Source organism: Heliconius melpomene, chromosome 21 (genome assembly GCF_056956725.1).
Source record: "Heliconius melpomene rosina isolate 202511_hmr_F chromosome 21, ASM5695672v1, whole genome shotgun sequence".
NCBI classification, from domain to species: Eukaryota; Metazoa; Arthropoda; class Insecta; order Lepidoptera; family Nymphalidae; genus Heliconius; species Heliconius melpomene.
The window spans coordinates 14324221-14343172 of NC_140409.1; the positions used below are offsets into that span (position 1 = coordinate 14324221).

General features: G+C 35.5%; 1 protein-coding gene and 1 long non-coding RNA gene across 2 annotated transcripts in view; both read left to right on the plus strand.

Annotated features, from left to right (window-relative positions):
* The window catches only part of LOC146527379 (uncharacterized), a 76953-nt gene that overhangs the window by 24184 nt on the left and 33817 nt on the right, over positions 1 to 18952 (plus strand). The window lies entirely within an intron of this gene.
* Positions 3000 to 18952, plus strand: part of Best2 (bestrophin 2) — a 49770-nt gene continuing 33817 nt past the window's right edge. Inside the window, exons 1-2 of the mRNA XM_085206068.1 lie at positions 3000 to 3249; positions 15666 to 15776. Coding sequence (XP_085062194.1) covers positions 3179 to 3249; positions 15666 to 15776 — 182 coding nt within the window. The 5' untranslated portion in view covers positions 3000 to 3178. The remainder of the gene's footprint in view (positions 3250 to 15665; positions 15777 to 18952) is intronic.

The following is an 18952-nucleotide window of genomic DNA, read 5'->3' on the forward strand; positions in this document are numbered from 1 at the left end:
AAATCACATTATACTCATAAAAAAATATTCACGTAAACACTTTTTTTTGTTGTCGAAGATGTTTAACACTAAAGTAGAGTTGATGATGATGATCTATTTATTCCTTTAAGTACCTTGTAGTACTCCAAAACTCATAATATAATTGTCTACTTTAATTACCTATCCTTTCTTATTAAATTAGGTAGCTTAGACCTCGCGAACTGTACCTACTATTATGTCTTTAAAAAAAAATAAACCTACATTTGTAAATTTCACATGCCTATTAATTTATTTCGAGTAAATTTGTACGCGGTAGAAGTAGAAGCGAGACATATAACTCATCATCATCATCCGCCTGTCTGCACTGCACACACTGCTGGAAATAGGCCTCTCCAACGGCACGCCACTGATCTCGATCTTCAGCTCTTCGCACCCAGCCGCTGCCCGCCACTTTACGAATGTCATCACCCCATCTAGCTGGAGGATAGGAATAGGATAGGATAGTAAATTATACTACTACAGTGTGCTAAAAGATCTGGGCCTATCTTCCTATATAGGACTCATCCTATATCTTATAAAACAAAGTCGCTTTTCGTGTCTGTCTGAACTTTCTAACTCTTCTTCTTCTAAACCACCCAACGGATTTTTATGCGGTTTTTACCATTAGGTCGAGTATTTCTCAGGGAAGGTTTATATATAGTTTATTATTTGTACATTCTTATGTAAATTAACATAAATACGATAAATGTGTCTAAAGTCCTACCCGTTGAGACACTTTCGCGCATGCGCTGCTCTGATAGTAAGTACTACATGTAAATAATGTACTGGAGTATTGTTCCTCTTAATAAGATCTACAAAAAAGTCCGCGAGAGCATATTTTTAACTTAAGGATAACGTGTAGTGATCATATTTCTGTCTAAAAATAGTAATTTCTATATATTTTTTATTGTGAGGGATATTTTTCCATAATGGTATTAATCCTTATCCTTTAAAATACTTTATTAAATTTCTACGTTAAACGAAGATAAAATTTGCTTTTTAAACTATTTCGAAATTGCGAATAGTTTTAGAGAAAAACGCATTTAATTATTGACACATCACGCCGTTCACACATCAGCTGTATCGAGTCAAGTTTCACTTATCCCTTACTCTCAGCATATAAATAAGTATATTAGTTACGTTGGCTATTTAATGTAGATCAAAACTGTCTTTTACTGTTTTTCATTTTAATAAGTACTCTAGAAGTTATTACAATATCAAAACGTCTTTGCTGCGAAACGCGCCCCGCGACGTTTTGCTTATACAAGCGCGTCATGAGGAGTCATCGGTGGTTCAGTGGTAGAATGCTCGCCTGCCACGCGAGCGGCCCGGGTTCGATTCCTGGCCGATGCATTCTCTTTAATTTTCCTCACAGGCAGCCACGTAGTGCTTGCTTTTCATCAGGGACAGAATACCCTCTTCAGCATTAACCACAAGCTCGAAAAAAAAACCCGCCCGCTATAGAGGCATAGCAACAAGATTTAGATGCGTTTGCACGTATTGGATAATTGGAGTTGAATGTATTATTTCAGCGCGATATATTTGGTTTCACATTTTTTGTAGTAGTTATTAGTAGGTAGGCTTTTGTTTATAATTTCTTCCGTTTAAAAATAGTCATTTAAATATATTTTAATAAGTACTTGAAAAGATTAGTAGCACAGATTTTAAATTACGGTACCTACTAAAAAATCCTTGCTGTGTAAAACAATTGGAAAATCCTTATTAAAACTACGAAAATGCGGGTTGCATTAGGGTTAAATTAATTTTCACATTATGCTTTGCAAACATACATTATATGAATAATCCAGTAGTAAAAGCGGGCGAAGCCGCAAGGGGGTCGCTAGTAGTCCTATATGATCAATTTATTTCTAGAACGTAGTTCGGAAGCGACACTAGTAAATTATTGCGGATTTGATCAGGAATAGAAGATCTAAAGAAATCTTAGAAAGACAGATGATTACGCTATAAAAAAAGTATGCATATGTGACCGCTCTATGTTCCATCCTCAGGTGAAGGATCCCAGACGGGTCATTGGAATGAATATTGGCATTAGCGTACCTAGAGATATTTTCAAGGCCACCTGACTTTAGCTTAGCTGACGCTGGCATCAGCGAGTGACTTCAAATACGATCGTTGTGGATTCAGTTCCCACTTGGGGAAATGTATTATAATTTATGAACATTCGTCAGCCAGCCAGTCGTGGCGCAGGGGGCACTAAGTATGACTACACGCGACACACGCGACTGGTTGTGGGTTCGATCCCCATCACAGGAAGTGATTTACCTAGATAGATGTGATATAAATAAAGATTTCTCTATTAAATACGAAAATTAAATCAATTTTCAAAACGCTTAAGTTATGATTTATGTTAAGTTATATTTGATGCATAACCAAACTAAAATAATTAATCCAGCCTTAAAGTTTTGTATATCTGAAAAGAAAAGAAGGAACTTTTATAGGATCACTTTCTTGTAATCTGAAATTAACATTAGATATTCAGGTTTAAGGTCCTTTGAGCTTCTCGTACAACGCAGTCAAAAGATATGAGCATGAGATCATGAGTTATGAAAGTTATGATGAAGTTCTTATAATACAAATAAAGAAAAAACTATGAAAAGTATAAATGTATAAGTCATTTATTAGTTCATTTTCTACTGAATAAGTGTAGGTATATGTACTCAAACTTGTTTGTTAATTTTATTCGTCGCATCATCAAAATCTCAGGTATTTTCCAAGTACAATCCTGAAATTGGTACAGAACCCTCTGTGAGCGAGTCTGACTTGAGCTTGGTCGGTTTTTTCTTAAATAAACATTTGTATATTTCAAGCAGGCGTAGCCACACGGGCCAGCTGGTAAAAAATCTCAAAAAATCGTGAAATCAGCTATTTAAAAGGCTTTTAGCGGCCAACGCCATCTAGCCCCATACTTTGGTACTATTAAGAATAGAGCCTCCTTTACTGTTCACGCATCACGGCATCAGTAAACAGTGCGCGGGCGCGGGGCCAGTGCCTGCCGCGACGCCGACTGCGACCGTACCCATTATACTACTTATTAACAAAACAAAGAAAAAAAAAACGCTCAAAAAAAATACTTATTAAACATGTAATGTTCGTAGAAGTGGCGCTAAAGATTAATAAATTAGTGTGTGTGTGATCAAAGATGACTATCTCGTACGCGGGCGAGGTGCCCAACGGCAGCAGCTTCGGCTGCTTCTGGCGAATACTGTGCAAGTGAGTACTGTAGTGTAGTAGTGTTATACTCGTAGCTGACCCCGCTCGCGTCACGCCTGTAAAACAGCTGTTTTATACATTTAATATATCTTTATTTAATATATGCATTATGACGCTTGTGTTTGTTCTTGAATGTTTATATTCGATGTTGAAGAACGGGCTGCTAGTCCTAGTGTAAGATGGCCTTGGTTGTGATGAATGCAATTTGTAATATTATTTCAATGTCTCTCTCTGGCCGCGACAACGGCGAAATGTGGCGAAAGTTGGCTCATGGCGCTTACGTATCGATACGTATCGCTCACGTTAAATACTTTAATTAAATGTCATTTAATTATAATATATAAATGGTAAGGTAGTCTGTAAACGCGATGGTCGTTATTTCGATTCTCAATTGGGGAATGAATTATTTTAATTTCGTCGCACTGTTTATAAGATAGAGGGCGGCGTTGATTTTCGTCTTTCAATGTCTCGGAAGTGTCGACGTGCAATGTCTCGGAAATTGTGCGCTTCGTGGAGAACGAATTGTTTTAACGAGAAGTTTCCTTGACTAGCCTGCTATACGCGGAATGCAGCGTGTTACAATTTTATATTTTTATGTCATTTTAATAATTAGAGGCCAGTGTCATACAGAAGCAAAAGCGTGGGACTGTAAACGGGCCGGTAGTGGATTCGATTCCAACTGAACGAAACAAAATATTTAATATTTTGCATTCAAAAATATATAATTTTAAATACTTACATCAAAATCAATAGTTAATATCTATACCAACCAATTTCAGGAACTAATGACATGTGTCATACATAACCCTTATTTTATCACTTATCACTTTTAATTAATATCATGTGGCACAGTGGCACAACGTGTGACTGTAAATGTGTAGGTTCGATTCCCAGTCGCGGAAATGAAATATTTAATATTTTCATCTCCTTGCTCTGGTAACAAAACAAAGTGCAACAGATAATATGATACCTCGCATTACACCACCCGCTATTTAGTATAATACTTATATTGTCTTGTCTTGTACTTCAATATAATATGATTTAATTAACAATATTAATTTATAATTATAATTATTATATACATAATGATTATTTAATAAAATATAATTATTAATAATAATTGTTTTAGCATATAAAGTATAGTACTTTTGTTATTTTTAAGTATAATTAATTGATATCAAGAAATGGAACGTGTTCAAATATAAATTGTAAAAGTGAGTAATTGTATTTTAAAAAGAGTATAAAATAGCGTGTTTCCATTGTACGATGTTCACAAATTTTTAACCTCCCAAACCTGGAATATAAACAAAGTTGCATAACGCTTGTTTTACTTCCATCCCACTGGGGAACTCTCGCCATCCACTTCGTCATAAAAACGCGGCGTGAAGTTCCACCATTCAACTTTTTAACACAGGGTTGTCGATCCTAGCCCTGTTGTTTTCGGGCTATAGCGTGCAGCTAACAAAATAATAATATAATAAAATATGTGAAAGTCCTGAAAAAACAATTTGCAGGTACAGTTATGTTTTTAGACACTATGCGAGTAGGTAGACTGTAGGTATACTCGTATACCGCTAGTCCACACGCGAGTAGGTATTTACTAATTTTCAATGACTAACTGAACTGAACGGTAAACAGCAGTCCTATATCAATACGAGTACGTAATGAGAACCTGTCTAAGGCCAGTTTGTAATTAATCCATAAAAATTATATATATTGACGCCGGCGTGGCGCAGTGGGTCTGTGGCACTGTCTGACTTGAAACGCGACGATTGCGGCTTCAATTCCCACTCAGGGGAACGAAAACATTGTTATTAGTTATTTTTATTTTCCGGTCCACGTCGGGTAGACTAAACGAGCAATCTCGAAAATTGAGCGAATGGTTTGAGTTGGATAACCTCCGCATTGTATAGAAGGTGCATCACCATAATGAAAAAGGAGGTTCTTTATTTTTTCTCCAATATTTATTTTTAACAAAATCAAAATTATTCTAAGGCTTCAAAAAAAATGTATAATTGCAAATAAGTTTTGCATCAACTATTTATGTAGATCACAGCGTCGATAAGAGAAAGTATTTTTTTATTATAAGCACAAAAGTGTCGCAAGCTTTCTTTTTTTGTGTGTATTTAAGTTTGAAGTCCAAAATGAAAATAAAGAATAAACATTCTCGATTGTGCAGTACAATTCCGTTACACACCCGCCCGCCCTCTGCCCGCCCTCTGCCCGCCTCGCTATATGCAGGATACACTTGTGTTAAGTAACAACTAGCATTGTGCTATATTGAAGTCTTATTAGGTAAACACTTTTTATGCCATTACTTGTGCGTATAGCACGAATGTATAATTATCATTTTTTCAACTTTGTAATATATTTAATTTATTTATTATGAGATGTACTTGTATGGGTTCGATTCCCACTCAGGGCCTTAATTATTTCTATTTCCTTGCTTTGGTAACAAGAAAAAGTGCGGCGTTGTGCTTTGCCAATCAATACGCAATATGTCGATAATTCTGCAGTGCGTACGTACGCGTACATTCTTAACAGTGTGAAGTTGAAAAAAATAGCTTAATGTTACTTAAGGTATTGCCTTAGTCATCAAATATTTATTTTCCTTAATATAAAATTATCCTATAAGTCTTCTAAGAATTATTATTATATTGATTTACACTTTTATTAGGTCCACCTGAAACTACATAACTAATTAGCTGTGTAATATTTCTTAACTAGCGACCCCCTTGCGGCTTCGCCCGCTTTTACTACTGGATTATTCATATAATGTATGTTTGCAAAGCATAATGTGAAAATTAATTTAACCCTAATGCAACCCGCATTTTCGTAGTTTTAATAAGGATTTTCCAATTGTTTTACACAGCAAGGATTTTTTAGTAGGTACCGTAATTTAAAATCTGTGCTACTAATCTTTTCAGGTACTTATTAAAATATATTTAAATGACTATTTTTAAACGGAAGAAATTATAAACAAAAGCCTACCTACTAATAACTACTACAAAAAATGTGAAACCAAATATATCGCGCTGAAATAATACATTCAACTCCAATTATCCAATACGTGCAAACGCATCTAAATCTTGTTGCTATGCCTCTATAGCGGGCGGGTTTTTTTTTCGAGCTTGTGGTTAATGCTGAAGAGGGTATTCTGTCCCTGATGAAAAGCAAGCACTACGTGGCTGCCTGTGAGGAAAATTAAAGAGAATGCATCGGCCAGGAATCGAACCCGGGCCGCTCGCGTGGCAGGCGAGCATTCTACCACTGAACCACCGATGACTCCTCATGACGCGCTTGTATAAGCAAAACGTCGCGGGGCGCGTTTCGCAGCAAAGACGTTTTGATATTGTAATAACTTCTAGAGTACTTATTAAAATGAAAAACAGTAAAAGACAGTTTTGATCTACATTAAATAGCCAACGTAACTAATATACTTATTTATATGCTGAGAGTAAGGGATAAGTGAAACTTGACTCGATACAGCTGATGTGTGAACGGCGTGATGTGTCAATAATTAAATGCGTTTTTCTCTAAAACTATTCGCAATTTCGAAATAGTTTAAAAAGCAAATTTTATCTTCGTTTAACGTAGAAATTTAATAAAGTATTTTAAAGGATAAGGATTAATACCATTATGGAAAAATATCCCTCACAATAAAAAATATATAGAAATTACTATTTTTAGACAGAAATATGATCACTACACGTTATCCTTAAAAGTTAAAAATATGCTCTCGCGGACTTTTTTGTAGATCTTATTAAGAGGAACAATACTCCAGTACATTATTTACATGTAGTACTTACTATCAGAGCAGCGCATGCGCGAAAGTGTCTCAACGGGTAGGACTTTAGACACATTTATCGTATTTATGTTAATTTACATAAGAATGTACAAATAATAAACTATATATAAACCTTCCCTGAGAAATACTCGACCTAATGGTAAAAACCGCATAAAAATCCGTTGGGTGGTTTAGAAGAAGAAGAGTTAGAAAGTTCAGACAGACACGAAAAGCGACTTTGTTTTATAAGATATAGGATAGGATAGGATATATTTGTTAAGCAAACACTGGCACAGACACGAGGCGCGTACCTTCATCCAATTATTTCAATATTTTTAACTATAATGGTATTTTCATTTCTATTTTCTACTTAATATAGGCTACGAACTGGATATTAATTCTTAAATTCCAGAAATATGTAATAAAATTTATAACAGTTCTATTGATGTTATCATTGTGAACTTGGTTAGTTTTGACGTAGTTTTTTTTTCACCTAGAAAATAAAGGAACAGCAGCACAAAAAGCATATATTTCATATTTTAAAAACATATTTTCTATACTCCAAGGGACTGTAGACCTGGTATGGATATAATAAAATTAATTTCAGATTGACATCTGTACGAGATCGCGTGAGCGAGCGACACAGACAACACTAAAAACAAATGCAGATCTCATATACTCGTACACATTCGAGTTCGAGTACCCGTATGCTAGTAGTAGTACTGCTGCAGTAGCAACTATAGTACTATTAGGGCCCCGTGTCAATGGCGGATGTATGGAAACTGGACGTAGTTTGACTAAATAAGGAATATTTTAATAGTAAACGTATCGACGCGTGAAGTTTAAGGTGAGAATGCGGCATTGGGAAATTACTCTACTTTTATGCCGTTTCTCTAGAATAAGGTTGTTTTGTTTGGATTTTTCTTGTTTTAGAGCGTTTTCTGCGTTTTCTTGTGGGAAAAAGAGAGGCGTAGTCAGGTGCGTAATAATAACGTTCTCCATTCTCTGTCCCTTTGTCAAGCACCGAGAGACATACCTACATATGTTTGTGGGACTCACCTCACTTTTAGCACCTGCAGGGTAGACAGGAAAACCCTATTGTTAAGGTATTCCATTTCCCACTTTTTTGTCTACGAGACGTGGAACCATTCCTCCGTGCGTCCATCGAACCCAGAACACAACAACGACGTCATATTATATACAGTCACTATCCACCTGGGCCTGAGGGCGACAAATGTAAAATTTCAATTAAAAACCTCTTCGCATTTGGACACGCATCGATGTACAAACTACACAAAGCAAACTGGTTACAACTGAACTGTGCGCCACTTATTTGTAACTTAAAAAAAATCATTTTAAAGTGTTAAACTTACTTCCAATACCTGTCAATTACCTAGGTTTTTAAGTATTCACATAATTATATTATAGATATGGGTTCCCTTCAGTTCAGGTATGCGTGGATAATCATATATTAAAAACTACTGAGCTGCTTTTGATAGAACTTAGACAATTTATCAAGTAAAACAAAAAATATTTTTATATGACCTTTATTTCTTAGAAATTAATGCGCAAACAATTCTAATAATAAGTATAGCATAGGTACAAATCCTTAATATAGCCCGGCACAGCCCATGCATAAGATACATTTATTTATCTTTAAGATTCCTCAACTCAAAAGAAAAGACGGAATCCTTATAGGATAACTTGTTTAGTTGTCTGTTTGTCTATGTCTTTGTATACCTGTCCGCCTGTCAAGACAATTTTTATCAAATATCCAAGTCCTATTCAGCTTAGAAAAAATTAAGCTTCCAAGTCAAAGCCATTAAAGGGAGTACTTATGCGTCGGTTTTGTATGACATTCCTTTCGTAATCAAAACCTATGGGATACCTCTCGGAGACCTAGAATTATGAAAAGAAGCAAGAAGTGAGAACTTATATAAAAAATAACCGAAAAGTTAAAATTTATAAGAACGCATAGAAGAAAAACACAACTAACATATTAATCTAGTATATTTCATAGTTAAGTTGTCAAAGAGTAAAAGTGCCGTTCCTGTTGGTTCCTGTTGAACAAGAAATTGGTACGGAACCCTCAGCGGGCGAATCTAATTCACATTTGATCGGTTTTTATTTAAAGGCAATTTTGTAGGAGAAGGTAGGCAGAGTCAGACCGCATTAGTCTAAAACTGTATCGCTGCTATTAACGCCCACTTCACAAGCGGCGTTGCTAACAATGACACAATACTAATTGTTTTGAATATAAGAATAAGATTAGATAAATTGAGGCCACCGTGACACGGCGGCACGTCGTCCGACTGTTAACGTGACAGTTGTAGGTCGATCACCACACGGGGTAATGAATTATTTTCATATCTTTCATTAGCAAAAAAGATAAAGCAGGGTGTTAAATTCCGCCACCCAACACGCAATATCTTGAAAATGAGAGGTTCATTAACATTAGGTTCCCTGCGCCTTTCCTGCTATAAGCGTGAAGATAAATTACAATTTTTCCAACGAAGTCAAGTGAAGCGGTAGAGTCAATTACTATTTTGCATTTTATTCACAACACATGGCTAAGTTAATTCGGACTTAGTTAAATATAATTTCTTCTTCCCGAGATAAACTAGAACATTATATATCATTTTGTTATTTAAACATTCCCTTCGAAGGGATTAGTACCCGCATACCATACGTAATTAATATTTAAGTAGGTACTATGCAGATTCTCGCATTATCCTCATGTAGCATGGCAGGCACTCGTACATAATGTTAAAACACTTCGTTCTCCTCGTACAATTCGAATTAGACACTGTAGGTTGAGTAGCGAAACTTAACGCTACATTTTGTCTATCAGAGTCAAAATATGGAAATCATTCATTCTTTCGAGTAAAAATCGAACCTACAATAACCTTAAATTTAATAAGAACATCACAAATCCGCGCTATAACTTAAAAACCCGTTTGTTAAATGAAACAAGTTTCTATATCCGGGTGAACTCATTTTTTTAACATTTATCAAATAATGCATAGATTTGGATACTTTTTTTAGGGTTCCGTGTCAAAAAAAAAAACAAAACCTTTATAGGATCACTTTGTTATACGTCTGTTTGTATGTCTGTCCGTCTTTCTCAAGATCGCATGGTGGTGTCAAGCTAAAATTAATATCAATTATTCAAATCTATCTTTCGTTGGAGTATAGAAAAATTAAGCTTGTACATAAATGTCAACGCAATTGTGTTATAGCGTTACAAATACACGTTATAGGTACGAGTCTTTATGCACCGTTTATGCCGCGTTTTGTTTGGAATACGCCGCGTAAATAAACCTATGGTGCTATAATTGTCAAATTATAAAATACAAAAAAATCGGACAACCGCGAGTCGGGATCGCCCACTTAGGGCATCGTGCAAAAATTGGATATCTCGACATTTTTCTGAAATTCATAGTTGTGGCTTTGTCAACATTTGAGCCATTTAATTTGATATTTGCCTCCCTTTTAAGGCTATAATTTTTTAAGATTTACCCACAAATTAATAGATTTTTCCTGAACTAGTATTACCTGCGAAGTATATATAAATGTTATCAAAAATTTATACTGTAATTACATCGGTAGGATAAAACTAGATAGACTGGGCCCAGGGTTCTCCATAATGAGGGGGGTAAGACAGGGCGATCCTTTATCCCCAACAATATTTATAGCCATATTAGAAGCTATCTTTAACAAGCTAAACTGGACAAATTTTGGCATAAATATACAAGGAAAGATCTTAAGTCATTTACGATTCGCAGATGACATAGTAATATTATCAGAGACAAGTTCACAACTGCAACACATGATTGAAACTTTGCAAGTAGCTAGCGCCAATATAGGACTTGAAATCAATCCCACTAAGACAAGGTTAATGACAAACAGCTTTAAAAAACAAATAAACATAGATGGGAACCCACTAGAGTATGCCAATAATTATATCTACTTAGGAAAAACAATCAGCTTCGAAAAAGAAAACAATGAAATGGAAATTGATAGAAGAATACAAAAGACATGGAATAAATTCTGGAGTTTGAAGAAAATCTTCAAGAGTAATATGCCTACGAAGCTCAAAACTAAAGTCATGAACTCCAGCCTACTACCGTGTTTGACATACGGATGCCAAACGTGGAAATTCATGGCAAGTGTGAAACGAAAAATCACCTCAAACTAAAAAAACTTGACAAAATTCAGTGCAGAAAAATAAGAGCTATAACAAAGGCTACTGACGCTTTAAGCTACTCTAAAAGGCTAAAATGGAAATGGGCAGGCCACGTAGCCAGGCTTAGAGATGATAGATGGGCTCACAAAACGACCATATGGAGAGGCCCAACAGGAAAAAGGGGCAGAGGAAGACCATGTACACGGTGGGAAGACGACATAATAAAAACCGCTGGCTCCAATTGGAAGCAAATAGCACAGGATAGGGAAAAGTGGACATATTTGGAGGAGGCCTATACCCAGCCTGGGGACCTTGCCTAATACTATATTTAGAAGAGATAAGAACATTAGATTAAATAAATTCTTGTAAATATTTATTATATATTAGAATTAAGTAAATATTTATTATAAATTAGAACTAAGTAAATATTTATTATAAATTAGAATTAAGGCAACGGTCAATAAAAGGCTTTTTTATTTTTTATTTAGTATTACCTGTAGATTGCCATTTGTCGATTGTAGATGCCAAATTTCATAATTTTAGATCATCCGTTCCTTATTAATTTTACCTTACTAGCGGCCCGCCCGCGGCTTCGCATGCGTGAATTACGTTATTATTAATTTCTGTCTCCATGAGCACCTACGTCCTATAAGTAACGTCCATGCAAAATTTGAGACTCCTAGCATTTGTAGTAACGAAGTTTCATACAAACTTTCAACCCCAAAAACAACCCCTTAGAAGTCGAATCTTGCAAATTGAACAGTGGGGGGCGGAAGTGTCTTAACAATAGGTTTTCAGGTTCTCCCTGTCCTGCTCTAAGCAAGTGTAAACTAAAAAAAAACTAAAAAATATGATATGTTTCAAATTCAAATTCAATTGGTAAGGAACCATCGGTTGGCAGGATACTATCGGACCTTTTAAAAATATTTTTTCCTGCTATAAGAGTTATAATCTTTATATTTGTTATTAATTTATTTTTTCCTGGTATCATATGTACAGTCGTCATGGCGCGGTGGTGCAGCGTCTGACTGTGAAGGCCAATAAGTAGTTCAAATCTGTAAATTATGTATCAAGGAAGACTAGACTTTATTACATAATAATTATATTTGTAGTGAAAGTTACCAGACTTTAAGAATGTGTCATGTGTCATACACCACTATTAGTTATTTATATTTGACAACGGGACCGAGGGGAAATTGAGGCCAGTCGTGGCGCAGGTGCACAAGCGTGTGACCGTAAACGTGACAAGTTGAGGAAAATGGAGAACGTAGTGTCTTAACACTGGGTTCAAACTCAAACTCAAATTATTTTATTCAAAATAAGAAGTTACAAGCTTACTCACCTCACCTGCCTACCTTGCTCCGTACGAAACGGGTACGAAGCCGCAGGTTTAATGCTAGTCTTATACTCTTATAAAAATTATGTCAAACATCCTTGTCCTTCCAAACACGAGTCATCTGTGTATAGAATCCAAGTCGTCTTATTTGCTGTGGACCAACAAACTGTCATGCTAATTGTCATATATTAGTTATACATATATATATGTGTACACATACGTCATCGTATAATTTGTAAGTTTGAAAGGTTTATCTCACTATCGGCTCTACATCATCCCTATGTTTCCATATGTTTACTCTGCTATAAATCTACCTAAACATTTTTTATTGAAATGTACAGTTAAATTAACAACTGATCATTTCTTGTGCGGCAATCACAACTAACAACTTGAGTAACAAGTAGCGACCGCTACCGCTGTACAGGCTGTCCTCAGAGCTTTTAGATCTTGGTTTGGAAAATATTTTTTAGTATTTATTAATATTTATTTAAATTTATATTTTCATTTCTTCGCTCTGGTGTCGAGGCAAAGCGCGGCGTTAAGTTCCGCGACTCAACACGCAATGCCTCCAAAATTCAGCAGAAAGTGGGGAACGGAGTGTTTTAACTCAAGGTTCTGCGTAGGCGCATGCTGTGTGCAGCACACAGCGTGAAGCTGAAAAATTTTTTTTTTAATTATAGTGTGTGTAGTGTTTATATTTAAAAAAAAACATTACGTTAGACTATTCCAATGATTATCATAGGGTACTTAAATAAAACAATAAAAATGCTTATGTTGGTAGGTATATATTTCAACAACGACTTTAATAACAATTCAATGCTAGTAACACACCCACACCTACGTTTTGTAAAAAACTATTGTGTAATTACTTCGCTCCGGTCCCTAGAACTGCTTGCTCGGACATCTTTGCCCGACTCTTTATTCGTGGAAATACAAGTATGCAGCTTACGCTATAATGGGCCCTCTTCACTTGCGCTGGAAAATCATTCTTAAAGTATTCAAAGAAGTAGACAGAGTTTCCTTGACATCCATTGTGGATTAGTCTTGGGATCAAAGTGGTGGATCCAGATGTCATGAAATGTCGACACGTTTCTTCTTTTCATTTCGATTAACATTATCGGCATCGAAGTCGCGGAGTCCTCATGTGCGATTTGTTCGCAAGGATTCTTTGAATACTTCCATAGAAGACCACGATGTGCTTCTTCTGTCAATATTCTTCCCAGCTTAAACTCTCTGGACCAATGTGTGACTATGGAACTTGTAGGGGAATCCCCAATGTCTCCACGAAGCTGCTGTGTGTGTCTTATATACACATTTTTCATTTTCAAGCAGAGGTATTTGACGACAGCTCTGACTTAGTTTTTTTTCCATTTAGATGTCAATCCCTTACAGTTTGTACTTAAATTAATGTAGCTTCCGAAAAACGTGATTTTTTTCCTGAACTAGTCTAGACTAGACATTTTGTTTTTATTTTTGTGTACATTAAAAATAATCGATTATATTTACATTCATTTACTTTTGGATCACTCTTCGGATAGCTGCTATAATTTTGTAAATTTGTACTTTCGTTAAATATAAAACGGCTCCACTCAATGTAAAAAAAAAGCAAGCGTCGAGTTACTTCTTTGAAATAAATAATTCAAGAAACTTTTACGATTGTAATAAAATTCTTTATACAAATATATGCTTATATTTTTAAAAAACTTTGTATAAAAGTTGAATTTTTGAATGAAAAATATGAATGTATTAAGTGATAACTTTAAGGTTTTCGCGATACACCTATAAATTCCTTCTTGTTTAAATTTCAGAGTTTCAGATCGACTGGAATTAAAAGAAGTCCCATAGGTTTTGCTTGTGCAATGAATTTCATACAATAAGCGACAAAAATGTGCATAAACACTCGTATCTTTTGGAGTACACTGTTCTGCTGGGAGGGTGGGTTGTGAGTCCATATATACATTTACTATAATATACCTACTTTCCTTAGGACTTGAATTGAAAATAAAAAACTTTGTCATACTTTATTAAGTAAGTACCTACAGCAACGAGTATAGTAATCCAATAGTGTTTTGTGTTATCAGAGCGTGGAAACGAAAATATTTTTCAACCATTCTGTACACTTGCAATCAAACACTTCAAAATATTCATTTTAATATTTTCTAAGCTTCTCGCATAGCGCGATAGGAACATCAGAACCTATTAGAAGAGTTCTGAAGGCATTGCGTGTTGATTGGTGGAAGTATAAATATTAAATATTTTATTTCCTCGAGTGGGAACCGAACCCACAAATATTTGCTTTCTTCTAATTGTTTCTATAAAATGGTCTAATACCTGAGGCTATTATATTAGTGTAGAATATGTATACAAATATTAATTTAGAGGCCAACTGCTCAGTAAAAACATATGTACAAGACAAACCCAATACAAGATAGAAGTTCTAATTCATTTAAATCACATCACACCTTGACCAAAATATGCTATTTCCAAATTATAAAACAGGTTTTTATGTAATCGCAATTAAAATATTTACGGAATCACTCGGAGTCATTGATTAATTATTAAGTAACATTAGTTAGCTATTAACTAAATGAAGTATAATATGTTTGTAGCAGCAGAGAAGATGTAAATCACTCCACTGTGCCACTATAACTTTAGCTGCATAGATAATTTTTCTCGCACAGTATAAGGCACATGATTCTCCACGCACCGCCCATTATTAGCGTATTGCTTGTGGAGTGGCGTAACTGAACGCCGCGCTTTGTTTATGAATATTTGTATTCCAGAGCAGGGAACGGTAACAGAGCTTTAATATATTATTTTTTGATCATATAAGGGAACGTAGTATTAAGACAATCCGTACCCTACTTTCCGCTGAATGATTTCGAAGCTTTGCGTGTTGAGTGGCGGAGCACAACGCCGTGCTTTTTGCCTTGTTACCAGAGCGAACAAATGTAAATATTATCAATAATAATTGATTACCGCGAATGTGACTCGAGCCCACCACCGCCGCAAGTATTGTCACGCCCTTGCGTAGTGGCAACTACGCAACGACGGTCTCTATTATATTATTATTGAACAAAATGATAATTTTTCTTATTTTACTTCAGGTGGCGAGGCAGTGTGTACAAGTTGGTATGGCGCGAGCTCCTCGCCTACCTCACCCTCTATTACACAATCAACTTATTGTACAGATTTGCCCTCACAGAGCAACAACAAAGGTAAATAAAGTGCCGTATTTTTTGTTTTCATATATTTAGAAGTTTTGTGTTGGCGGAACTAAACGATGTATCGTCTAACAGAAAGGAAAATAATTTCTTATTTTGAAATATAATATCAAAGACTGAGAAGATAACAAAGTTTACGGTGGCTTAGCTGCATCGATGACGCGTCACCACAGCTGCACGTTCGGTCGTACATAATGCAGCGTTGGTACCGACGCTGTTATACGACAGCGATACGTGGGAACAGCGAACAGAAGAAGAGTGAAAGAAAGGTGAATACTGGGCGATCTCTTCATAGGATATGCGGAGTCAGCTTAGCTATGAAGAATATGCTCAGGTGGAGTGGGACCGTCGAACGATGTAGTGATAAAATAATGGCAAAAAAGATTTATAATGGTAAAGAGAGCGGTAAGAGAGGTAGAGGGAAACCTCGGTGGACCTTCGAAAACATAGTATCAAAGATATTGAAGGAAGGTCACGTAGAAAGCATAAGGCCCCTTAGAAAGTATGCATGAAGAGGTTGAAGACAGTGGGAGAGGCAAAAGAGGAATGCAGAGATCATAGTGGTTGGCCCTCGGTTCCTACTGATTATCACTGACTGGCAGAGGGTATAACTAGTGTGTTAAGTGGATTTGTCTTGTCAGCAGCGCGAGAAAATGAAAATACATGAAGAGGAATCGAACCCGCAACCTCACACGAATACACGTTATTAATGGAAACACTACTTTCGATTCCACCTTTGATCAGTGAAGTTCAGGCTGCAGGGATGATTGCCTCGCTGCTTACACGGCGACGTAATTAGTGCGGGTATATTATTACTATTTAATTATTATTCATTACGTATGGTACACTCGTTTAACACTCGTTTACGTGTTTTAGTACCCAGTATTATGCACCATCACATATTTTTTTAAATATGTTTTAATTGTAATATAAAATGGTATACATATAAAACGAATTAAATATTTCTCTAAATTAGATTTGAAAGATGTAACTATCGCGTTCGTGAATAGATCGCAATGGTTTTATATAAAAAAGCGTAAAGAGAACTGTAGATGTTGACATTTGAAATTCAGTTCCACTTGATAGATACCTCAACTTGATTTCGAGAAAAATACTTACGTAACAGATTTACAAATTCAAATTCAAAATATTCTTTATTCAAATAAACTATTATTATAAGCACTTTTGAATCATCGAATGAACATATGAACAAAAAACTACCACCGGTTCGGAAAGCAGTTCTGCTGAGAAGAGCCGGCAAGAAACTCAACAGTTGCTCTTTTCAAAGTCAATGGTATATTTTACTATAACATTAGCTGGCAGCTATCCTGCACTACATTCAATAGACATTAATTCCATACAGGTTCATCCTCCAAATATTCTTGTACAGAGTAATAAGCTTTACTTGTTAGAATTTTTTTTACAAATACTTTAAATTTTGGAAGTGGCAAACTAAGAATACACTGCGGAATTATTATATACACGTATACTCAGACCCATAAAGGATTTATTAACTTTTTGGAGGCGAAAACTTGGTGTAACAAGCTTATCTTTATTTCTCGTTCCTATCGTAAGCTTATCGCTTGCTTAAAAGCTTTTATTTAACTTGAAATGTATGTATGTGTGTTTGGGTGAAATCTTTGAGGTCTATTTTGAGCGTTAATCAATATTTAATTAAATTGACACTTTAAAAATTTAAACTTAGCAGATTTTACATAATTAAATTAGTACTAGTTTAGTTACACAAGTAAATCGCGCTACAAGCTTTTATGATCATATAAATTGTGTACAATGAGGTTATGAGTTGATAGTTAAAATTTCAAAGACAAATTTTATTTTCTCCTTTTTAGAGCGTTGAAATAAAAGCTTTTTCTAAAAATGATTTTTTGCTTTTAATTTATTTGGAGAATAAAAATAGAATTTACTGCCCCATAGCAGCATTCCATACGATAAAATACTATGAAAATCTTACTTTTTTAATTGCGAACGCGGCAGAGCTGAGTTATAGCAACACCTAAGAACAAAATTTTGACACATTAAGAGGTTTCTCCTTTAATTATTAGACTAAAATTATGTTTTATAACATTTGGTAAAACAAACTCAATGCATTTAGTTTTTTTAGTATTTAACATCAAACCAACGAATAATATGCGATAATGCACTATTCACATCATCATAGTTTATTTTGTCTCGGTCAACCTTAAATATTAAAGAGGTATCATCCGCGAAAAGTACAATATCAATAGGTGCTTCACATAAAAAGGCAGATCGTTAATATAAAGAAGATACAATACGAGACACAAACGGACAGATGACCTAATAAGGGTATGTGTAAATACAGACTATAATAAGGGCACGGAGATCCCGGGGCTGTCAGACCTACGGCATTTTAGCAAGGCTGAAATTTTAAAGATATGTAGTATAATATGTAGTTCGACAGTATGCGTACTCACTAACTTGAAAGCGGTGATCTTTCAGAGCTTGCGCCTAATAAAGGTACATCTCTGCCTGGATTTGAAATGTTAAATATTTCGTTACCCCCAATGGGAATCAAACCCACAAGCCTCAACAATCACTTTAAACCTTGCTTACAACATTTTACTTTAGCACCTACAAACATATCGAGGCACCAAACAGCGTAGATCATTATCCTTTTTCTAGGACACTCAAGTAATTAGCGATTCGTTGTCAAATTCGTAACGTAGCGTATAACTAAGTACTGATTTATATTTTCTAAATATAAAAAACATTTCACGGTAAGCAATGGGAACCTAGTGTGCTGTACAACTTTCGAGACATTGTAGGTAGAGTGGCCGAATCTAGCGAGATATTGAAAATAATTCGTTCTCTGAAACGGAATGGAATTGAACTCACAAACGCCGCTGTGGCACTTGAGGGTATGTTTGTATAAACTGTGGGTTCGAATGAACTATTTTCATTTCCCCGCTCCGATGAGGCAAAGGGCTGTGCTCAATTACGCTAGAACACGCAGTGTTTTAACACTTTTTTACCCTGCCATACCATGCTATGCGGGATAAAGCGTGACGCTATAAAAACGTGAGATTTCAATTCGTCCTTGTTTTATAGGAACAAACTTTGCTTAACACAATGTGGCCTTTCGACGGTAATTGAATTGATTCATTAATGCGATCACTGGTCACTCACTCACT